At 41.6% G+C, this 24,949-nt stretch overlaps 1 protein-coding gene across 1 annotated transcript in view; it reads left to right on the forward strand.

Moving 5' to 3' along the window:
• Positions 1-9,441: 9,441 nt before the first annotated feature.
• Positions 9,442-24,949, forward strand: part of IKZF3 (IKAROS family zinc finger 3) — a 29,253-nt gene continuing 13,745 nt past the window's right edge. The window contains exons 1-4 of the mRNA XM_030923933.1: positions 9,442-9,461; positions 9,668-9,928; positions 11,010-11,177; positions 14,051-14,167. Coding sequence (XP_030779793.1) covers positions 9,458-9,461; positions 9,668-9,928; positions 11,010-11,177; positions 14,051-14,167 — 550 coding nt within the window. The 5' untranslated portion in view covers positions 9,442-9,457. The remainder of the gene's footprint in view (positions 9,462-9,667; positions 9,929-11,009; positions 11,178-14,050; positions 14,168-24,949) is intronic.

Consider the following 24,949-nt stretch of genomic DNA (forward strand, 5'->3'; position numbering starts at 1 on the left):
GGCATGAACACAGCTCACTGCACACTTGACCTCCTAAGTTCAAGGGAATCTCCTGCCTTAGCCTCCTATGTAGCTGGGACAACAGGCACACACTACCACACCAGGCTAAGTTTTTGATTTTTTGTAGACACAGGGTCTTACTTTGTTGCCTAGGCTGGTCTCAAACTACTGGGCTCAAGCAGTCGTCCCACCTCTGCCTCCTGAAGTGCTGGAGTTACAGATGTGAGCTACTGCACCTGGCCAAGACTGTATTTCAATGAGAACTTAAACCTATAGAATTTTATCCAAACCTGTATTGAGATATCAGTATTTCATCTCTTGTTAGCCTGATTCACCTTTTCCAGTTTTTTCCTAATTTAAGAATAGGCATTTTCAAGAATAACAGACGTTCATTTCTTTAAATTTTAAGAGGAAAAAAGAAAACATAATAAATTGTATGAATGTCAAAAGTTTAGTTTGCATTGAAGCTTTATAATTTTACTGGTTAGCAAATATTAAAACTTTCCTTACTCTTTAGTTCTAAAAATATCATCGGTTTCTCTCTCTCATTACTTTACATACAAAAACGTAAATTAGAAAACGAAAATGACCCATCGTTTCAGTGTTCTTCCTAATTCAAAGAGGTCACTGTGGGAGAGAAGTATAGACATTAATTTTATAAGGAAAACTGTTCTAGTTCATCTGTTTGCGCTAGATTGGGTGACAGTAACAAACTTTGTGGACTGAATACCTACAAATATATGTAATATATGTAATATTTCCCATTTTGCTCTTTAGTGCTTCAAGCTTCTAAATCCTATTAACAGCTGTCAAAACCTGGTAAACTATTTAGATGCTTTCACAATTTGTTTAATTGGATAGTTAGAAAATGGCATGCTAGAAAAGCCCACCCCCCCTTTCTTTTAGCCTGGCTGAACATCTGTAGCATTAGGGCCTCATTATCTCTGAATTGGCATAGCAAATCAGTGGCATCATTAAAATGCCACATTAAGATGATTAAGCTTCTTTGTTATCCAGTTGACTTTTGCATGTGCTGAAGATTTCATGGTTATGACCCCCGATCCTTGTAAAACACTTAAATAGCATCACCCTTTTGTGCCTTCCCTAACAGCCTCTACCTCATTTTGTCCCTTCTCACAGTATCTCTGGCAAACCTGAGGATATTACTTCCAACTTTGTCCTTCTTAGAGTTGGATTCTGAGATCTCATAGTTTAAGGTGGAAATTCAGAATCTCTTTTTTACACTGGGAAATTCCTAGTACCAACATGCTCTCCAAGATACCCAAGTTGCCTGTTCTGTTTGCCATCTTTGATAGGTTCTTCTCTGCAACTGAGCATTTTATGTGCCTGTAAAAACAAACTGAGACACAGTTGGCTGAGACTGCTATTGCCCCTGAAGGATTCAGATGTTGGATCCTTTCCAGGACCTATTGTTTTTGCAGTGTCTCAGGTGAAACCAAAAATGTCTACTCTGGAGTACAAGCCTTTCATGTGATAACCATCACCCCAGGAAATGAAACCATGTGCATCAGCTCCAGTGAGCCAAACCTTTGTTCTCTTCAGCCTACAAAATTCTCTCCGGGGTGTGTGTGTGTTCGTGTGTGTCATCTTCCTAAGAGGCCTCCAAAACACAGACAAAGATGGGAACAATTGTGCCCTAGAGTAGCTCCTTTAGAAAGAAGTTTAGTTTAATCTAATTTCCTATGGGTTAGATTCAATTTAGACATCTTTTCCCCACCTTTGGGAATGTATAGCAATTGCCTTTATCAGCAATTTGTGCTTTGGTATATTCTTTTCTCCCCAAGTTCAGTTATTAAAAAATGTATTCAGGAAGCCTTCAACTTTTTAATTATAAAATAGATCACATGTACAAAAGGCAAGTATAATTACATGTGTAGATTAAAGATTAATAAGAAACCATCCATACACCCACACCATACACCCATCCATACACCCACCACCATAAACCATCATACACTGACTTAAGAAATAAACTTCCGGCCGGGCGCGGTGGCTCAAGCCTGTAATCCCAGCACTTTGGGAGGCCGAGACGGGCGGATCATGAGGTCAAGAGATCGAGACCATCCTGGCTAACATGGTGAAACCCTGCCTCTACTAAAAAAATACAAAAAACTAGCTGGGCGAGGTGGCGGGCACCTGTAGTCCCAGCTACTCGGGAGGCTGAGGCAGGAGAATGGCGTAAACCCGGGAGGCGGAGCTTGCAGTGAGCTGAGATGTGGCCACTGCACTCCAGCCTGGGCGACAGAGCGAGACTCCGTCTCAAAAAAAAAAAAAAAAAAAGAAAGAAACTTCCACCAGTGTCTATGAGGCTTCCTCATAGTTTTCTAAGTGTCAACTTAAGATATATGTCTAAGAAACCTAATATATTTTATAAGAAGATTAGAATTTACAAAACCAAAACATGAGATTATTCATACTATAAAAGGTTTATTCACTTTACAAAAGAGTTCAGGATACTATCAGGCAGTTCCCCAAATATATTCAAGTATTTGTTGCCAGGTCTTTAAGATTTTCTGCCTTTATTAAATGAATGGGTGTTGCCAGTCACTGACAACTGAAGTCAGGGAAAAATAAACATTTCTGAATGTAGAATGTTAATCAGCGGGACAGTGTTATTGGTTTTGCATGAAACATTTTATGAACACATCAACTACATAAAAGCAGATCTGTAGCAATGTAATTATATCATACTAAATATAAAGCAGAATAAGATGGGTGTATGAGAACAAAGAAACATAGTTTTTTTTCTAGTTAAGGGTATCAAGGAAGACTGCATGGAAGAAGTGTCATTTAAACTGCATGTGGAAGTTTGAATACACTGTTGAAATGGTAGAAGAATATTTTAGGTGTGGGAAAGGCTGGAGAAGAGGCTTGGAGAACTGTGATTAGTCAGGGTGCTGCTGTGCTTCTCAGACTTTAATGTGCATAAGAATCTTTGAAGATCTTGTTAAAATGCAAATTCTGGTCCAGTAGGTCTAGGTTGAGGCCTGAGCACCTGTATTTCTAACAAGCTCCCGGGGGTTGCAGAACTGCTTATCCAAGGACCTCACTTTGAATAGTAAAGTTCTAATATAGAGAGAAAGGTGATTCAAGAGGACTGAGAAATGAGATGATTAAGTAGTCCTGGGGCAAGTTCTGGACAGGTGCTTGAATGCCTTATTAAGGAGTTTGAACTGTATTCTATAAGCAAATTAAATCATTGAAAGTTTTAAACAAGAGTTTCATTCTACAGCATGATTATTCTGGCAATAGGATGCAGTATAACAGAGGTCACATGTACCATGGGCCAGTTAGGAGGCTAATGCAATGATATATTCATATACCAGGAATTTATTGGATGTCTACTTTATGTAGGGCATTGTGTCTAACTCCAAGGAGTGGCTGTCAAACTGCATTGTATATAAGGTTTATGTGGAGAGCGTGTTTTTAAATGCACATTTCCCGTCTCCACCCCCAGATTAGTAGATCTATGGTAGGAGCCCAAACATTTCTATTTTAAAATCACATAACCTTTGGTCTTACAGATACAGGTTAAGCAGTGTCATAGGGAATACTGAGTTACAGACACACACAATCTGTATAGCTTCTGCCCTCAGCTAGCTTACATATTTACGGGGGAGACTAGGGGAGGTGAGTTTATAAGTAACCCAGGAAGAAGAAGCAGGCTATTTTCCAGCTGGGGGGATCAGGGAAGGCTTAGTAGCTGGGAGATAGCATATTAGTTTGACCTTAAAAGATGTGTAGGACAGTGGCCAGGCACAGTGGCTTACACCTCTAATCCCAGCACTTTGGGAGGCTGAGGTGGGAGGATTACGAGGTCAGGAGATCGAGACCATCCTGGCTAACATGGTGGAACCCCATCTCTACTAAAAATATAAAAAATTAGCTGGGCATGGTGGCGGGCACCTGTAGTCCCAGCTACTTGGGAGGCTGAGCCAGGAGAATGGTATGAACCCGTGAGGCAGAGGTTGCAGTGAGCTGAGATCCCACCACTGCACTCCAGCCTGGGCGACAGAGCGAGATTCCATCTCAAAAGAAAAAAAAGATATGTAGGACTTGGACCTGTGGCCATGTTGGGGAAAGATCTTTTAGGCAGTGGAAATAAATTTGGACAAAACCAAGACCACTAAGAAGTTCTTTAGTTAAAGATCTAAGTAGTCAAAATTAATATGCCAAAGATAGGTTGGGGCCAGATCCCAAAAGGCCTTTTAAATTCTTTGTTTCTGAGTTTGGAATTTATTTTGTTGGCAGTGGGAAATATTGAAGAATTTTGACAGGGCTATAATATGACCAGAGCTAGAATTTAGGAAGAACAATCTTGTAGCCATGAACAAGATGAGCTGGAAAGGAGAAAGAAGGGAGGCAAGGAGGACGGCGCGGGTGCTATAGCAGTAAGTAGATCACGGGAAAGTCATGGGGTCTGGGAATTAGGTAATGGGCATGCAAAATACTGGAGTGGAGAAACAGATTAGAGATTGGACAGACAGATAGAACCACTGAATGATTGAATGTGGGGCCCAATCAGGAGAAAGGAAAGATGACCGTAAGGATTCTAGCCTGAGTAACTGGGAAGATACCTAGGAAGCCTTCAGAGACAGAGGACTAAAGAAAGGGAGAGAGATTACACCTAGAGTTATATATATATAGGAATTAATCATATAAGATGTTAGTTGAAGCCTTAAGAATGAATGAAATTGCCATGCAAGAGGGGTATAGAGGGAAGAAAAAAGAAGGTTAAGGACAGTATTTAGGATGCAGAGGGAAGAAAGGGGCAAGAAGGAAGCAATCAGAAAGGCAAGGAAAGAAGGTATGGTTTCACTGAAGAAATAGGAGTGCAGGGGCCGGGCACGGTGGCTCACACCTGTAATCCCAACACTTTGGGAGGCCAAGACAGGTGGATCACCTGAAGTCAGGAGTTCGAGACCAGCCTGGCCAACATGGTGAAACCCTGTCTCTACTAAAAATACAAAAATTAGCCAGGTGTGGTGGCATCTGCCTGTAATCCCAGCTACTTGGGTGGCTGAGGCAGGAGAATCGCTTGGACCTAGGAGGCAGAGGTTGCAGTGAGCTGAAATCACACCACTGTACTCCAGCCTGGGCAACAGAGTGAGACTCCGTCTCAAAAAAAAAAAAAAAAAAAAAAAGGAGAGAAAAGAAAAGAAAAGAAAAGAAATAGGAAAGCAGAAGAACAAGAACAAAGAATGGTGAGAGGTCAGTAGTGTTGAGGACTACAAAGAAGTTGGGGAGAGTGGCATACAAAAAGGCATTGAATCTAGGAATCAGAAGACTATGGTTGGTGATATTCAACGGCGCAGATTCAGTGAATTGTGGAGGCAGAAGCCATATTATGGAGAATTCTGAGGCCTTTTTGAGGCTGTAGAGGCAGTAAGTATAGCTTACCTGTGTCTTGTTTCTTTTTTTGAGACCGAGTCTTGCTCTGTCACCCAGGCTGGAGTGCAATGGTGCGATCTCGGCTCACTGCAACCTCCGTATCCCAGGTTCAAGCGATTCTCCTGCCTCAGCCTCCCAAGTAGCTGGGACTATAGGCGTGCACCACCATGCCCAGCTAATTTTTTGTATTTTCAGTAGAGATGGGGTTTCACTGTGTTGGCCAGGATAGTCTCGATCTCCTGACCTCGTGATCCACCCACCTCGGCCTCCCAGAGTGCTGGGATTACAGGTGTGAGCCACTGCGCCTAGCCCACCTGTGTCTTAAATCTGTCTAGAAAGGATTGTTGAGGCCAGGCACGGTGGCTCATGCCTGTAATTCCAGCACTTTGGGAGGCCAAGGTGGGTGGATCACGAGGTTAGGGGTTCAAGACCAGCCTGGTCAAGATGGTGAACCCCTGTCTCTACTAAAAAAAAAAAAAAAAAAAAAATAGCCAGGCATGGTGGTGGGCACCTGTAATCCCAGCTACTCAGGAGCCTGAGGCAGGAGAATCGCTTGAACCTGGGAGGCAGAGCTTGCAGTGAGCCGAGATCGTACCACTGCACTCCAGCCTGGGCGACAGAGTGAGATTCTGTCTCAAAAAAAAAAAAAAAAAAAAAAGAAAGGAATGTTGAGAGAGGATGAATTTAGGTATGATGTGATGAAAGGTGAAACCAAATTGCAGAAGGAAAGGAAAAGAGGAGTTGGCACCTAGAGAGCCTGAAGACATAGAGTTGATAGATCTTGGAGATCGATTTGATGTGGAGATTGAAAGAGAAAAGGTTCCACAGTTTCACGACTTGGAGACTGGAAGAAAGGTGATGCCATTTGTCAACAAAAATAAGTCATAAATTAGAAGCAAGTTTGGGTTCAATGATGACAAGTTTGACTTTAGACACATTCATTAGTATTTTCTAATAGAATTTTCTAAGTAGAACACCCCTTTTCTCTGCTCCAATAAGTCTTTCAGGGAATGGGATGAATCCCTTCATTAGAGCAGGCTTGTGCCTTTCCTGGTTTTGGTGGACTGTATTTGGAGGCTAAGTACTAAGCCTAATATCTCTCAGGAATCTCATTCATACCTTAGATTTTAATTTATTTTATTTTATCCTTTTTGAGCTGGCGTCTGCGCCCAGGCTGGAGTGCAGTGGTGCAGTATCGGGTCACTGCAACCTCCACCTCCCAGGTTGAAGCAATTCTCCTGCCTCAGCCTCCCCAGTAGCTAGGAGCCACCATGCCCAGCTAATTTTTTGTTTTAGTGGAGACGGGGTTTCGCCCTGTTGACCAGGCTGGTCTCAAACTCCTGACCTCAAGTGATCCACCTGCCTTGGCTTCCCAAAGTGCTAGGATTACAGGCGAGAGCCACCACGCCTGGCCAACAATTTATTATGACTTACCTTGATAAGGTAACAGAGTTGAATATTAGAATAAATTAGAATCTGGTTGGGCGCGGTGGCTCAGGCCTGTAATCCCAGCACTTTGGGAGGCCGAGGCGGGTGGATCAGTTGACGTCAGGAGTTCGAGACCAGCCTGGCCAACATGGCGAAACCCGGTCTCCACTAAAAATGCAAAAATCAGCTGGGCATGGTGGCATGTGCCTGTAATCCCAGCTACTTGGGTGGCTGAGGCAGGAGAATCACTTGAACCTGGGAAGCAGAGATTGCAGGGAGCAGATCGTGCCACTGCACTCCAGACTGGGCAATGGAGCAAGACTATGTCTCAAAAAATAAAATAGAATAAAATTAAAATAAATTGCTAATCTCCAGTAACCAAGCAGAGAGGTCATCAAAGTCATTCATCTAAAACTGGTAAGACTCCAAAGGCAAAACAGCAACTATGTAAGCCCAGAGGACTTCTCTAATACCCTGTCCCTGTGTCCTTATGTCCCTGGGTCTCAAATACTGTCTTCCTTGCTCTACAGCTGACTCCTGAAGGGCTAAAGCTAAGATCTGCTTTTGAGCCAGGATGGTGTAGTATTGACTTCCAGGTCAGACCAACTAAAGCCAAAATCCCGAGGGAAAGGAGCAGCTCTCTTATGTCCTCTGTTTTCAGAAAGACCCAGCACATTGATCTTACTACATTTTAAAGTTCAGTGACCATGGAGTGTGGCCTGAGTCTGGTCATGTTCACATTTTCTAACCAAAATGGAAAGAATCCTTTTCTGCTGGCCTTTTCTAGCTGCTGTTTTTGGTTTTCAGTAGCTGAAATTTTCCGTTGAGGTTCTTTTAAACGCCTACATGCAAACTGAAGCGCACTCAAGCTTTGGTGGGATATTACCCGCAGCTGGAGTGATGGAGGAAGGGAGGCGGGTACAAGCCTCAGGTGCATCCTTCTCTTAAAAAAATTAAAAAAAAAAAAAACACTTAAGCAAACAAATTCCATTTGAAAGCAGGGAAGACCTATCCAGAGAAAGAAGGAAGTGAACCTCTTTCCAAGTAGGAAACAGATATCATTTCTTATATAACCCAGATCCATAGGGTGGGCAAATTTGAAACATGTTGGACTTATCCTACAGTCCTACTTCTTTGCTAGTCAAAGAGTGAAACGTTGTGAACCGTGAACTGTGGTAGGAAGCAGTGGAACGGTGTGGCAGCCCTGGCTCCTCTGATGGTGGTTAGGCCCTGTCTTGCTCTATTAAGCAAACACAGTTAATATAGATGAAAGGTAACCTTGATAGAAGTGAAAATTGAAACTTGGGTTCAAGGTAGCAAGCCAGGCACAGCTGCAGTTGTACTTCCTCCTGTGTGGCAAGAGGAGCAACACTTACTGATGTTTTTTGGAAGGGATGTAGTTTTTTAAAATATCTTTTTTTCAGAGTGTTTTGGGTTTTAACATTTACACCATTGATGGGAGGGTGTGGAATATAGTTGGTAAGAATCCACTTAGGCCCTATATGTCTAGTGCGTGAGGTCAAATCCTAGTAATTCATAGTTCAAGGTTAGGTTTTGCGTTCTAATCACACCTCTGCCAGTAACTGGACATGTAACCTTCGACGAATGACTGAAAACGTCTCTGCTCCCAGATTTCCTCATCTGAGAAACAAGAGGGTTGGATTAGATGACCTTTAAATTCCCTTCCAGCCCTCACTCCATTGATTTGTGATTCCTCATGGGGAGGTACAACTTTCGATTTCTAAGGACCAATGTTGAAAAAGTAAGCATTAATGTAGCATGTTTTATATATGACAACTCCCTTACAAATGTTTATTATTCTTACATCAGGCAAATTTTTAGGTTTTACTAGTGTCAGTGCAAGTACATAAATTTGCTTCTTTATTATGGTTCTTCATATTTTTCCCACGTTCTTCATATGTTCTTAGGCTCTTCATGAAGAGTATGATAGCTGTTCTTTTAAATTTCATTTATTTACATTGCAGCTCTTAAGACAGTACTTGGTCAGCCAACTCACTTGAGCCAGTCCCTCCTCTCCTATCCAGTCCTATTACACAATCCTTGAGTCCTTGAGTTTAGTCCTCCCTAACTTGGGACCTACGGGTCCTTCCCCTTATTTAGATTGAGCCCCATTTACCTGTGTCAATGAAACTAACTCCTTAGGTTATATGAAAGAATAACTTTTCCTTTTGTCTTTCTCAACACTATTTCATTAGTACTGACAGCTTCCTCTACAGTCAGTGTTGTGCCTTTATCAGCTCCAAGAGAGACAGAGATAAGATGTGTTTTAGCAATTCATATACGTGGAGGGGGAAGAGGCAAAGTGTGGCTTAAAATTAGAAAACCTACGTTAACTATTCAACTCTTAATCTGAATGGCTTACATTGCATGCATTTGAAGGATTCAAACAGTATTTTCTCCTTGAAACCTAAGAGTACATCACCTTGCCTTTTTAACTGCAGCCACCAAAAACAGTACTAGATCTGAGAACCCTTCCTCTCCCCTAGTACTGGAGAAGAGTTGCTCAATATTTGTTTCATGGCCACTTTGAGCAAACTTAGCTAAAATCTATTATCTGTAATTTTCTGGATAGCCTAAAACACTATCGTCTGTTTTTATGTGTAAGTATGTGTGTTTTCCTCTAACTGTGGTTCTGAATTTAAATAACGTGCGGTCATGCTAATGGTGCCTTCTTGTTTTGTAGAGGTATAATGTTTTGTTAGCTTCATTTGGTATTTAATTGTCAGTTGTGGGTCTCTGCTGTTTGAGCTGCTTTGATAGCTTCAAATACAGTCATTGTTCATTTCTTGCATTTTCTTCCCTGCAGATGATTCAATGAAAGTGAAAGATGAATACAGTGAAAGAGACGAGAATGTTTTAAAGCCAGAGCCCATGGGAAATGCAGAAGAGCCTGAAATCCCTTACAGCTATTCAAGAGAATATAATGAATATGAAAACATTAAGTTGGAGAGACATGTTGTCTCATTTGATAGTAGCAGGCCAACCAGTGGAAAGATGAACTGTGATGTGTGTGGATTATCCTGCATCAGCTTCAATGTCTTAATGGTTCATAAGCGAAGCCATACTGGTAAATAGTCTGCTTTTTCATTCTTCTGAAAACTATCCTAATGCAGCCATGTGAGAAATGAAGTGGTGGAATTTGGAACTTTTGGTTACTTTCATTGATTTTTGCTATAATGCTGATGTGTCTCTCTCTCTCTGCATTGCCATTTACTCAGTGCTTTTTATTCCTGCCTCACCATGCATCTGGCAAACATATTGCAAATGCTATGAATAAAAAAAGACTGTAGAGAGCACAGTGTTCTAGGTCAACCAAATACTTTTTCTTCAGTTTCTAAGTAGGAGTTGAATTGTGTGATTTGCTTCTTAGCCATCTTTCATATATTTTTGCATAACATTTTTAATAAGAGCAAATCTTCTTATTGTATTGGGTTCAAATTTGGTAAATGAAAAGACATAGTTTTTATTTCCAGTTTAAAATAATGTATCTTCAGACAATAAACAGGCAGTCTATAGAAATGCATACAAACACAACCACTGCACTTGAGCCAGTCAATTTCATTCCGCATCTCATATGAAGACTTTAAAAAGGAGAATTACTAGCCCTCAGCACCTTGTAAGGACTTTAGTTTCTGGCTCTTTTTTCGAAAGAGATTAAATTTAAAAGGAACACTAAAAAATTAGCCAGGCATGATGGCAAACAGTTGTAGTCCCAGCTATTCTAAAGGCTGAGGTAACAGGCTCACTTGAACCCAGGAGGTCAAGGCTTCAGTGAGCCATGATGGGACCATTGCACTCCAGCCTGAGCAACAGAGCAAGAAGACCCTGTCTCAAAAAAAGAAAAAGAAAAAAGGAATACCAAGTAATATAAAAAACTTAGATCTAGAAAGCACTTCTAGAGCTACTCTTGTTTCTTTGCTCTGATTCAATATGATACCTAAAATAGCCTTGCTAGTGGGTGCTTTTTCTCTTCTAAAGAGGAGATTTCATAAGTAAGTCTTAGGCTTGCCTTGAAATGCAGCTCCAAACTGATCTCAATGTGAACAGTAACTGTCTAAAAGATGAGCTTTTGCCCTAGGCATCTAATCTGTGCATATGTTTCTCCCCTTGCCTGTGATCAGAAATCTCCTTTTTTGTCATTTTTAAAGGTGAACGCCCATTCCAGTGTAATCAGTGTGGGGCATCTTTTACTCAGAAAGGTAACCTCCTCCGCCACATTAAACTGCACACAGGGGAAAAACCTTTTAAGTGTCACCTCTGCAACTATGCATGCCAAAGAAGAGATGCGCTCACAGGGCATCTTAGGACACATTCTGGTAAGTGAGAGAAATGAGCACTCCATGTCTAGGAACTGCACTCCTCAGAGTCCAATGTGGAAACTAGAAAGAGTTAAGTAGGAAGGTTTCAATCTGTCGTTCTTGTTCTGAAGGGTTACAACAGCAGAGACCTCTAGGGCTAATTACACTGCCATTAAGGCATTAATTGCTCTCCGTCTGCCTCAGTGGAGATGATCATCTCCTCGCCATCCTCGCACCCCTGGAGAACAACACAGTCAGATAGGAAGAGCCCACCCTATAAAAAATGTCTTCTTAATTTTTGTGAGAAAATTATAGCCGTGAGTATTTTCTTCTGGTAAACTTTATTAGATTGTTTTCCTAACACACACACTCTTTCCATTCAAAAGACGAAACAAGCAAATGATGTACAGTTTGTAAATTATGAAAAACTGTAATTTGGATATAAATCATTGTTTGGTGGCTACTTTTTGGCCATTCAGGATAAATTTCTTAAATCCAACTTTCCTCTTGATCGGCCCACTTTTTAAATCAACATGAGGTCTCACTGTGTTTCTCAGGCTGGTCTCAAACTTCTGAGCTCGGGCATTCCTCCCACTTTGGCCTCCCGAAGTGCTGGGATTACAGGCATGAGCCACCATGCCCAGCCAGCCTACTTATTTTAAATCTCTAAAAGATGAACAACAGTAAGGATTTGGAAAAAGCTATGTGCTGTCTTGATGTTTTTACTCCTTATTTTGACCAAGATAATACTTTTTTTTTTTTTCAAGATTTAGAATTTCCTTCCTAGAAAAATAAGACTGAGTTTATTTTCAAATTTGGGACCTCATGTTCTTGATGTTATCTGGCAAATTTTAATTGGAAGAAAAGGTTTGTTTTCATGTCAGTTCACATCTATTGCTTTGATTAAAACCTAGCCCCAAACTCAAAACTTGTTATAATTCAGCCACTAGGATTAAAGAAGTCAGCCCCAACAAAACCCACCATGAGAGATCATAACTGGCAAATGAAGGGTTTCTCTCTTTTACAACTCATTTTTCAAAGTAATGAATTAAGGATGAGTTTGGTTTGAAAAAATTAGAATAGTTCTCTACTGTTGCCTTTTTCAAGTAAGAAACAATAGTAGGCTTTTTAAAGACAGATTCCAGAGAACCCAATTTATGCAGAAACGTAACATTTTTAGCCCTAGCAAACCTGCATTTGTTTTAATTTAGGATTCCATAAGGATCTTTTAGTGCTTTAAATCCCAAAGCCTCTGTTTTAAACAGAGCAAGAGGAGTTAGAAAATAAAAATTTTAGCCCCTAAAACTGACAAATGCATTGAGTATATTTTATCAACAATCAGAAAGACCAGGCTTGCACAGATAGTTGAAGTTATTACTTACATATTTCAAGCAATAAAGCATTTGGAGAGTTGGCAGAATAAAGATTGCATGAATCGTATGGATGAAAGTTTTCCTTCATCTTAGACATTTAGACGAAGTCATTTTTACAATTCATTTTTATTTCTTTTTCTTTCTTTTCTTTTCTTTTTTTTTTTTTTTCTTGAGACATAGTCTTGCTCTGTTGCCCAGGGTGAAGTGCAGTGGTGTGATCTTGGCTCACTGCAACCTCTGCCTCCCAGGTTCAAGCAATTCTCCTGCCTCAGCCTCCCTAGTAGCTGGGATTATATATGCCTACCACGACGCCCAGCTAATTTTGTTTGTTTCTTTGTTTGTTTGAGACAGAGTCTCACTCTGTCGCCCAGGCTGGAATGCAGTGGCGTGATCTCAGCTCACTGCAACCTCCGCCTCCCAGGTTCAAGTGAGTCTTCTGCCTCAGCCTTCTGAGTGGCTGGGACTACAGGTGCGCACCATCATGCCTAGCTAAGTTTTGTATTTTTAGTAGAGATGGGGATTCGCCACATTGGCCAGGTTGGTCTCGAACTCCTGACCTCGTGATCCGCCTGCCTTGGCCTCCAAAAGTGGTGGGATTACAGGCATGAGCCACTGTGCCTGGCTAATTTTTGTATTTGTAGAAGAGATGGGGTTTTGCCATGTTGGGCAGGCTGGTCTCGAACCCCTGACCTTAGGTGATCCACCCACTTTGGCCTCCCAAAGTGCTGGGATTACAGGTGTGAGCCACTGCGCCTGGCCTATTTTTATTTCTATTATTCAAAAATATCCTGGCTGGGTGCAATGGCTCACACCTGTAATCCTCTCACTTTGGGAGACCAGAGTGGTCTTTGGGAGGCCAAGGCTTCACCTGAGCCTGTGAAGTTGGGTCTGTCGCGAGCTGTGATTGAGCCACTGCACCCCAGCCTGGGTGATGGAGTGAGACCCTGTCTCAAAAACAAAAAACCAAAAAAGTCCTTAATTAGCTCAGTTTTTATTGTTTTAGCCTAGGCTTTGCTATAGCCACATGGCAAGGATGAACTAAATTTATCCAAATATGTCAATGTTATGAAAAGGCCATCAGTTTCTCTAACTCCCACAAACTACAGCAATCTCTACTTACAGCCAGATGGATGTCCACACTAAGGAATCCTGTCCTGTTTCATTGCTTATACCACATCAACCTCCTTGAAGAATAAAAGGGCCCTATTTTGTTTTTCCCAAAGAAAACAAGATTTGACCTGGAGCCAAAACGCTATGCTAAATAGTAATCACTAAATCCAAATTCTTCCATTTGTGATAGGAGGCGACCCTTTCAAAGAATACTCTGACATAATGATTAATCATAGACCATAACCTTATTTAAGCTTACCAAATTTAAAATATAGATTCAAAAGTATCCAAATACTCTGGCTTCACTCAGCAGTCTCATTTCTAGTGAACAGTTGTCACAGAGCCCCAATACCTGACCTGTATGGAACCCCTGAGGGTCACTGAGTGTGCCTTATGTTCTCCTTCTAGTGGAGAAACCCTACAAATGTGAGTTTTGTGGAAGAAGTTACAAGCAGAGAAGTTCCCTTGAGGAGCACAAGGAGCGCTGCCGTACATTTCTTCAGAGCACTGACCCGGGAGACACTGGTGAGTTCACGCAACACACATTTAGCGAGCATCTGCTGTCCTAGGTGGTGAGATACAGTAGTAAGTAAAAAGACTCATGGAATTTATATTTTACTGGGGACAGACAGATTATAAAGAAAGTAAATGAGCAAACTGTAAGTTGAGAGATTAGAGGCTGGTAAGTGCTATTGAGAAAAATGAAGCAGTTACCGAGGAGCGAGGGTGAGAATCAGGGTAGGCTTTGATGAGGTGACATTTTAACAGGCTTCTTAACAGGGTGAGCGAGCCCTGCAGGTAACTAGGGAACAGCAAGAGCAAAGGCCCTGGGGCACAAATTTGAAGAAGTGTACATAGTCCTGTGTGTGCGAGTAATGGGACCTGAAGCCAGAGAGGAAACGGGAAACCAGATCTTATCAGGCCTTGCAGGCTATTGTAAAGGCTTTGGCTTTTACTCTGAGTGAAATTGAAAATCTTTAGAGGGTTTTGTACAAAGAAGTGACATCATTGGCCTTCTTATTTGAAAGAATCACTCTACTTGCTTTTGAGAAGAGATTGTATTTGGGGCAAGGTTGAAAATTGGGGGATCCAGTTAGGAGGCCATTGCAATAATTCAAGCAAGAAAAAATTATGTGTTGTTAGTGGTAGAGGTGGTGAGAAGTATTCTAATTCTCTGTATATTTAAAGGTAGAGTCAACAAGATTTCCTAACAGATTGATAAAGAATGGAGTTGTCAAAAAATGGCAAAAATTGAGGGTAGAGGAGGTTGGGGAGTGTCTAGGGAAGACTCAGTTAAAACTACAAGGATTTTCTTTGCCCAATTTATACCCTTGTCTACTCATATGATTTATTGTGATGCTTCTATTTGGCTTTGGGGATTGCTTGTTTTATTCAGCGATTTGAATTAGATGCCTACTGGCAATTGGTTCAAACACTAGATGTTCTTCTATATCTCAATTGTGGTTTTATTTCCTTTTCATTCTTTAGTTGAAACAGCCTGAAACTTTTTTGTGTCACATCTCTGCAGCTGTCTTTTGTCCCATTGAGTTGGCTGTCAGCCTGGTTCTGCAGCTTGGGTTGTCTGACATTTTTATTTGGTAACTTGAACCAATTGCTTATTTAGAATAGGTACAAACCCTCATGGGATTTAGTGTTGGACAGCAATTGTTGCAGTTGAGTAGTTTGAATAGCCTAAAACAGAAATATTACAAAAATATCAAAGAAATAACGTGAAACTCAGGAAAAATGGGGTAGAAACGACTACTTAAACTGCCCTCATTTTGAGTAAGAGGAAACTTTTGTTTTAGATAAAACCTATTGTATAATGTTAGGAGCTGGCCAACTGAATTCTGTTGGCTTGCAGTGCTTCTGCTTTTTATCCTAATGGCATCTTTGGTTTTATCAAGGAGTCGGATTTCTAACTTGATAAAGGAAATCCAACTTATTTGGATAAAGCTTATCCAAATAAAAAGAAATGTTTACTCCCTTACAAAAAACAAACAGGTCAGACACAGAGGCACACACCTGTAGTCCCAGCTACTAAGGAGGCTGAGGCAAGAGGATTGCTTGAGGCTAGGAGCTCAAGCCCAGCCTGGGCAACAAAGCAAGACACCATCTCTAAAAATAATAATAAAATAAAAAGAAAAACCTAATATTTGGGTTTTGACATCTTCTTCTCTTTGTTTTGTTTTGCTTTTATCTGAGTCTGCTTGCTAGGAAAGGTTTCGACATCTTAAGTGACATGCTTCATGGCAGTCAGGCAGTACTTGCTCAAGGACGGAATGTAGGCATCTCTACTTGCAGTTCTGTATTTCAGACAATAGGCAAAGATTCTACTGTAAGAGATTCCCAAGCTATGAAAATCTATCATATTCCAAGTAGAATCACTAATATTTAAAGCTAGAATGAAAGAGAGCATCTGACCCTAATTCTTCATTTTAGAGATGACAAGACTGAGACTCACCCAAAATTCAGTGACCTACTTAAAATTCACCAGAACTTTAGTTGTTTTTGTGATTAGTCATATTTTTAATTTTTAAAAATTTGAGATATAACTCACATACTATAAAATTTACCTTTTTAAAGTGCACATTTCAATAATTTTAGTATATTCACAAAGTTGTACAACCATCACCACTATCTAATTTCAGAACATTATCACCATCCGCAAAAGCAGTGCTGTGCCCATTAGCAGTCAGTCCGTATTCCCCCTTCCTCTAGAGCCTGGCAGTCACCAATCTACTTTCTATCTCTATGGATTTGCCTGTTCCGGACATTTCACATAAATGGAATCATACAATATGTGGCCTTTTGTGTTGGCTTCTTTTACTTAGCATAATATTTTTGAGGCATTTATATATGCTGAGGCATTTATCAGTACTTCATTCCTTTTTATGGCTAGATAATATTCCATTGTTTGGATTTGGCACTTTCCATTATCCATTCATCAGCTAATGGACATTTGGGTCCTTTACACCTTTTCCACTTTTTGGCTTGATTAGCTATATTTCTTAAAGGTTATATGTTATCTGGTTTGCAAAAGAAATATAGTAACACACACACTAATAGACACACGCATATATGCATATATGTGTGTCCTGATTCTCCTGGAAGGAGGGGGGAAAATCAGAAAACTACACTCTATAAAGAGTAAGTTCAAAATTATTGATTTTGAAGTAAGGTCACCACCTTACTTCCCATTCTCACCACCTTTTTTAGGAATTTCAAATAAGGAAAAGTATCAAAAGTAATATTTTGGATATTCTCAGTGATATTAGGTGATTCAGGAAATGCTGAAATACAGAGGTTGAGTTAATTTGCATTTCATAGGGTGGTTTGGTGGATGTGTGCACCATACTTTAAGTCTCAGCAAAAACAGATAAAGGGTTAACTAAGTCAGCAAGTTTTGATTTCTTTTTTTCAAACAAATACGTTGTAATGGTGGTTTCAGGTTATAAATGTGTAAATTCACAGCTTAATCAAGTTACTGCGTCTCAGTTCATACATTATTCTTTTATATTTCAAATAGTTCCTGTAATTTTTCCTGAGGCCAAAATTTACAGAATATTTAATCCAACATAAGCCAATTCTTTAACTATTTTGCACCCTTCCATGTATGGTTTCCATTTTTGTTTCCTTCTTAGAATTGGGAGTCCACTATGGACATGGGGTTCCATTCTGGGCCTGAGCAGTGTAGCACATCTTATGCCTCATCCCTCACTTGTAAAGAGATGATGCTTCATTGCCATTGTGCCTGCAGCACTCATTCTTCAAGTGCTTATTGTAAATCAAAGTGCAGCGTAGTGTGAGAGCCAAGCCTGTGGACAAACCTGCCCTCAAGGGGACGCAGGACTTTCTGGAAGCAAGCAGGTGGATAAAAAGGCCTTGGAGTGAAGACCTGCCTGCAAAAAAAATGCAGGTATTGGGCAACAGGACTTCTGGCCTTGCTAATCATTTCTTTTATCCAGATAGCACTTGTGTTCTCTATGTGCCAGGCTCCGTATCAAAGCTGTTTGTAAAGATGAGTTAAGGTTAAGCCCCTACACTTTAAGGATTTACAATTCTGGCCGGGCACGGTGGCTCACTCCTGTAATCCTAACACTTTGAGAGGCCGAGGTGGGCAGATCACAAGGTCAAGAGATGGAGACCAGCCTGGCCAGTGTGGTGAAACCCTGTCTCTACTAAAAACACAAAAATTAGCTGGTGGTGCTCGCCTGTAGTCCTAGCTACTCAGGAGGGAGGCTGAGGCAGAAGAATCGCTTGAATCCGGGAGGTGGAGGTTGCAGTGAGCTGAGATCATGCCACTGTACTCCAGCCTGGCAACAGAGCAAGACTCCATCTCAAAAAAATAAATAAATAAAATAAAATTTAAATTTAAAAAAAAGTCACAAGTGATATTTAGTCCAAGTTTCTACACCAGGCATCACAAGTGACACCATCAAAATATTCCAATTCTGTCTTAATGGAGTATATATGAAAAGAAGGAAAAATACAGAAGACCATGGACTGCATTTTCTCATTAGCTTGATTATTATTTCAGAAAGAGACTAACAGCTGGTATAGAGATTCATTTAGCCTCATTTCACACAAATTATGAATACTTGGAGCAGGAAATATTTTTGTGTAACAATGAGTTCTAGCAATAGTAATATTTTTAAGTAATTGAATAATCACATCTATTTATGAATCTAGGACTCCAAACCTTTCATCTTCGATAGCTCTTCAAGCTAATACAAGCATGAGGGCTTCAGAATAAACTTATATTTTTACCAACTTAGCAGACCAAAGAAAATGTTTAAAAATTTTTACGTTTGCTTCCCAGCACTTTGGGAGGCCAAGGCGGGTGGATCACAAGGTCAAGAGATCGAGACCATCCTGGCTAACACGGTGAAACCCCGTCTCTACTCAACATATAAAAAAAAATTAGCCGGGCGTGGTGGCGGGCACCTGTAGTCCCAGCTACTCGGGAGGCTGAGGCAGGAGAAAGGCGTGAACCCGGGAGGCAGAGGTTGCAGTGAGCCAAGATTGCGCCACTGCACTCCAGCCTGGGCCACAGAGCGAGACTCCATCTCAAAAAAAAAAAAAAAAAAAAAAAAAAATTTAAGTTTGCTTTCCCAACCTATTCTTTTTTTTTTTTTTTTTTTTTTTTTTTTTTTTTTTTGAGAGAGAGTCTCGCTTTGTCACCCAGGCTGGAGTGCAGTGGCACGATCTCCGCTCACTGCAACCTCCACCTTCTGGGTTCAAGCAATTCTCCTACCTCAGTCTACCGAGTAGCTGGGATTACAGGCACCCGCCACCACGCCCAGCTAATTTTTGTGTTTTTAGTAGAGACGGGGGTTTCACCATGTTGGCCAGGCTAGTCTCGAACTCTTGACCTCAGGTGATCCGCCACCTCGGCCTCTCAAATTGTTGGGATTACGGGTGTAAGCCACCGCACTTGGCCAAATCTATTCTTTTTAAAAATCAATACTGGCTGGGCGCGGTGGCTCACACCTGTAATCCCAGCACTTTGGGATGCCAAGGTGGGCGGATCGTAAGGTCAGGAGTTCGAGACCAGCCTGGCCAAAATAGTGAAACCCCGTCTGTACAAAAATTAGCCGGGCATGGTGGCATGTGCCTGTTGTCCCAGCTACTTGGGAGGCTGAGGCAGGAGAATTGCTTGACCCGGGAGGCAGAGGTTGTGGTGAGCCGAGATCATGCCACTGCACTCTGGCCTAGGCAACAGAGCGAGACTCCGTCTCAAAAAATAAAAAATAGAAAATACTATCTCACAGGTAGTATTCATTTTACTTGTTCAAAAAGGCAACAGTTTTATGAAACTTTTTTGTTAGAACCTGCCTCTGTCTTCGATACCAATCTCTTGTTAGACAATTCCTATTGCGTAATAACACCACTTTGTTTCACTCTCCATTAGCTACTCACTGACCACACCGTAGAAGAGACAGGAAGCAATACCTCTTGTTTAAGCTCCACTTAACGCTTCAAGATCTCATGAAGGATTTTGAACAAAAACAAAAGCACAGTACAATTACATAGTTAAACCTCCAATGACTTTCAGATAGAAATTGTATCATGGAAGCGATTAACTAAAACCAAATATTAATACTTATACAGGGAATGAAGGTAGTAACTTATTCTGTAATTGTGACTTGGTACTACATTTTATTATTTTTTCAGCACGTCTTTAAAATAACTTTTCTAGGCCGGGCGCGGTGGCTCAAGCCTGTAATCCCAGCACTTTGGGAGGCCGAGACGGGCGGATCACGAGGTCAGGAGATCGAGACCATCCTGGCTAACACGGTGAAACCCCGTCTCTACTAAAAAAAAATACAAAAAAACTAGCCGGGCGAAGTGGCGGGCGCCTGTAGTCCCAGCTACTCGGGAGGCTGAGGCAGGAGAATGGCGTAAACCCGGGAGGCGGAGCTTGCAGTGAGCTGAGATCCGGCCACTGCACTCCAGCCCCGGCGACAGAGTGAGACTCTGCCTCAAAAAAAAAAAAAAAAAAAAAATAACTTTTCTAATGAAAATTAGTATATCTACTATTTAGCAGGCAAGCGATGTGAAGGGAATTTGATCCACAATGACAGTCCTACTCATTCTGTTCTCACTCGTGAACCAAATGTGCAAATTGTTCCTTGCCGCCATTCCATATTCCCCACACCCACCCCTTGCAGCATTAAACCGCCAAACACCACCCAGGAACGGATTTCCTATTTCGTCATTTAAACCCATTATCTTGTTCCCTTACTATCTTGCCAAACTGGTTTCCCTCCACTTACATTTCTGAGACATGATGTAGCAAGATAACAAGTCTAGACTGTTTGTATAAATAGACAGTTGGGTCCTAAAGTTGGAGAAAAGGACCAAAAGCTAATAGTCCTCTTGTTTTATTTTCAGTGCACTGCCTAAACCACTCAGTAATCCCAAAGAGCTTGTCCAGTTACAAAGCATTTATTTGTGTATGTGTGATATGTGTGTGTGTGTGTTGTTGTTATTGTTGTTGTTGTTTAGAGACAGGGCTCACTCTGTTCCTCACGCTGGAGTGCAGTGGCAAGATCATAGCTCCCTGGGCTCAAGCAATCCCCCCGCCTCGGCCTCCTAAAGTGCTGGATTACAGGCACAAGCCATGGCACCTGGCTCTCTGTGTTTCAAAGGGCGCTCATTTTATAGTATCGTGCATCAGCTCTTCAACGAGTGTGAGGCAAAGGACTAGCAGTTTAGGAAAGAAAATGAGAATGCCATCTTCAATTGAAAACTAGCCTTTGCCTAACTTACCAACTAGAAAACAAGGTTAATTCAGTGAAGATCAACGGAATCACTGGAGTGTGTTCACATGTACAATGAGGGTGGAGCTTTTGTAGTTAATATTTTGAGTGAATGACCCAGAAAGAGGGTGTGGGTGAACAGGAGTCCTCTAGATTCGTTTCAGAGGATTTCTTTCAATCTCATCGGAGTTGTGGAAATGGGAAAGTCTCCACCCGTGCCTCAAATATGCCCACCCATGAACACTGCAGAATTTTATGTTTTTAAATGTCAGGCATTTGGTCACTGATTTACAGAGTAATGTTTATCTGGAAATGACTCTCAAGACCAGTTTGGTGGGTAACGAGGAATAAAAGGTGATGTTATCTCAAAAGTCTGCCATTTAGTGACCTGCCCTAATTACAGTTATTTAGGTCAATGTGTCCACACTTCAGCATCCTCCCAAATAGAGGATGTTGATTACGTGTCCTCAGAAGGCTGCTTGTTGTAATTGACATTGACTTCGGTAAAATGTAGACAGCGACTGTTGAGAAACAAATGGGAAAACTAGATGGGTAGCACCATGCTTGGGGTAATTCCCGGGTAATGATTTGGCAGTGAGAGGAGGGACCACAGGAGAGTAATGAGAACAATGGTAAAATGGGCATAAAAGGTAAACATTCCCAGAATACTGTTTTGATTCTTTTTTCACTATAAATCTTTTTGTTGATAACTACAGGGTTGAGGGGAGGCTTACTTAGATTTAACCTTCTCAAAATTGCTGGAACCAGGATGAATGTTCCTAGTCAAAGCACAAACTTAGCTACCTCTCCCCTGATTCTAAGAAAAGAGTCTCCTTCTAACAGCCCTAGGAACTTACTGCAAATTCCAAGCTTTGTCTTTCATCTCTCTGCTCTTGGGGCTCTGGGTAGTGCCACATCTGGTGGTGGTTTTGTGTGAAAGGAAATAATATATATAAATAATTTCCTGTTTGGTCATTTAAACCTATCCCTGTGCTGGACAGAATTTGACCCACTTCACTCAATAGCAGTGTCTTGTGGCTGAAGTGCCCGTTATTTACAACTGCTGGTCAGCCGGAGTCAATTGAGTACTTGCTCACTAGCCCAAAAGCCACTCAGGCGTCCTATTCTGACCCTTACTGTTTTCATTTACACAAACAGTTGTTAATAGCTTCACTGAAGGCTATGATTCATTTCTTTAGAGCCTAGAATTATTTTTGACAAGAAACTCACTGTCTAGTAAATATTGTCATTATTATCACACTATTATCATCCTCTTCTCTTTCTCATTTTTTGAAGCTGGATTTCTTTTTCTTTTTAAGAGATGGGATCTCACTGTGTTGCCCAAGCTGAACTTGAACTCCTAGGCTTAAGCCATGCTCTCACCTCAGCCTCCTGAGTAGCTGGGACGATGGGCTAGTGCCATCACACCTGGCAGAGCCAGGATTTTATTTTATTCCGGAAAAAAAAAAAAAAAAAAAAAGCTGAGCTTTGGCTGGGTGCAGTGGCTCACGCCTGTAATCCCAACACTTTGGGAGGCTGAAGTGGGAGGACTGCCTGAGGCCAAGAGTTGGAGACCAGCCTGAGCAATATATTGAGACTAATATTTTTTTTTTTTTAATTAGCCAGGCATGGTGGCTTTAGACTGTAGTTCCAGCTACTTTGGAAGCTGAGGTAGGATTACTTGAACCCAGGAGGTTTAGCCTGCAGTGAGCTGTGATCGTGCCACTGCACTCCACCCTGGGTGACAGAGTTGAGACCCTGTTTCAAAAACAAGTAAATAAATTAACTAATGAAAACTGAGCTTTATAATGTATTGTATAATGACTAACATAAAGGTTTTTAATGCCACTAATAAAATTAGAAATATTTACTACTTTGGGGCTTGTTTTCTTTTTAGACAGAGTCTCACTCTGTCATTCAGGCTGGAGTGCAGTGGCACTATTAGGTTGGTGCAAAAGTAATTGCGGTCTTTGCAGTTACCTTTAATGGTTCACTGTAACCTCAAACCCCTGGGCTCAAGGAACCTTCCCACCTCAGTCTCCCAAGTCGCTAGGACTACAGGTGCATGCCAACATGCCCGGGTAATTTTTTTAAATTACTTTTTGTAGAAACAGGATCTTGCTATATTGCCCAGGCTGGTCTCAACTCCTGGCCTCAAGCAATCCTCCTGCCTCAGTCTCCCAAAGCACTGGGATTACAGGGGTGAGCCACTGTGCCAGCCACTACTTGCTTTTTACTCTAATCCCTTAAACTAATTTCAATTTATTCTTCCTTAGATATAATAGAAATGTATGGATAGTTCATTTTAGTTTGGATCTCCTGAGGTGTTTTTGAGAAAACAGAGACAGATGTTTACAGCATCACAATATGTTTGCCCAGGGCAGGTGTGGGCAAACTGTGGCACTCTAGGCAAGGGCAGCCAGTGGCCTGTTTGTGTACAGAGGTTTTTATGTTTTTAAAAGGCTGTGGAATAGAAAAACAAAACAAAACAAAAACAAAAAAGAATATAACATAGAGACTATATGTGTCTAACAAATTTTTAAAATTTACTGTCTGGCCCTTTATAGAAAAAGTTTGCTGATCTCTGGCTCAGGCTAGCATCATGTGTTAAAATGTCAAGCCTTGTATTTAGAGCAGCTAGTATCTCTTTGAACTTTATTTTATTTATTTATTTAATTTTTGGAGATAGAGTTTTGCTCTTGTTGCCCAGGCTGGAGTGCAATGGTGCAATCTCAGCTCACTGCAACCTCCGCCTCTTGCGTTCAAGCAATTCTCCTGCCTCAGCCTCCCAAGAGCTGGGATTACAGGCATTCGTCGCCACACCTGGCTAATTATTTGTATTTTTAGTAGAGATGGGGTTTCTCCATGTTGGTCAGGCTGGTCACAAACTCCCGACCTCAGGTGATCTGCCCGCCTCGGCCTCCCAGCGTGCTGGGATTACAGGTGTGAGCCACCGCGCCCAGCCCTCTTTGAACTTTAGACATAAATTTGGGCACTGCCTGCTGAATTGAGGTAAATTATATTGATTACAGTTTACTATTTTAGTCTATTAGATATTGCCACTGTTTATATACTCTTCTAGTAGTTCTCAATTCTGGCTGCATTTTGAAATCACCTGGGGAGCTTTAAAATATTCTTGCCTAGGCCCCTGTACCAGAAAACCTGATGTCATTGATCTGAAGTGGGGCCTGGGCATAGGTATTTCTTACATGCTCTTCAGGTGATTCTAATGTGCAGCCAGGTCTGAGAACCACAGGCCTACACTACTCACGGGTCTATTTGTGGATGGGCAATTAGCCACATTCATAGGCGGGATTTTTTGTGTTTCGTTTGTTTGTTTCTTTTTTTTTTTTTTTTTTTTTTTGAGGCGGAGTCTCGCTCTGTCGCCCGGACTGGAGTGCAATGGCCAGATCTCAGCTCACTGCAAGCTCCGCCTCCCGGGTTTACGCCATTCTCCTGCCTCAGCCTCCTGAGTAGCTGGGACTACAGGCGCCCGCCACCTCGCCCGGCTAGTTTTTGTATTTTTAGTAGAGACGGGGTTTCACCGTGTTAGCCAGGATGGTCTCGATCTCCTGACCTCGTGATCCGCCCGTCTCGGCCTCCCAAAGTGCTGGGATTACAGGCTTGAGCCACCGCGCTCGGCCTGTTTCTTTGTTTTTTGAGACAGAGTTTCGCCCTTGTTGCCCAGGCTGGAGGGCAATGGCGCCATCTCGGCTCACTGCAACCTCCGCCTCCCAGATTCAAGCCATTCTCCTGCCTCAGCCTCCCGAGTAGCTGGGATTACAGGCATGCACCACCATGCCAGGCTAATTTTGTATTTTTAGTAGAGACAGGGTTTCTCCAGGTTGGTGAGGCTGGTCTCGAACTCCGACCTCAGGTGATCCGCCCACCTCTGCCTCCCAAAGTGCTGGGGATTACAGGCATGAGCCACTGCGCCCGGCCCATAGGCAGTTTTTATTCACATTTGTATTAGAAATTCAATAGAGGTGCGTTATACAAATTGTTCTTTAATTTCAACGCAGAAGTGTTGCTTAGGGAAATT

This window comes from Rhinopithecus roxellana, chromosome 19, assembly GCF_007565055.1.
Source record: "Rhinopithecus roxellana isolate Shanxi Qingling chromosome 19, ASM756505v1, whole genome shotgun sequence".
NCBI classification, from domain to species: domain Eukaryota; kingdom Metazoa; phylum Chordata; class Mammalia; order Primates; family Cercopithecidae; genus Rhinopithecus; species Rhinopithecus roxellana.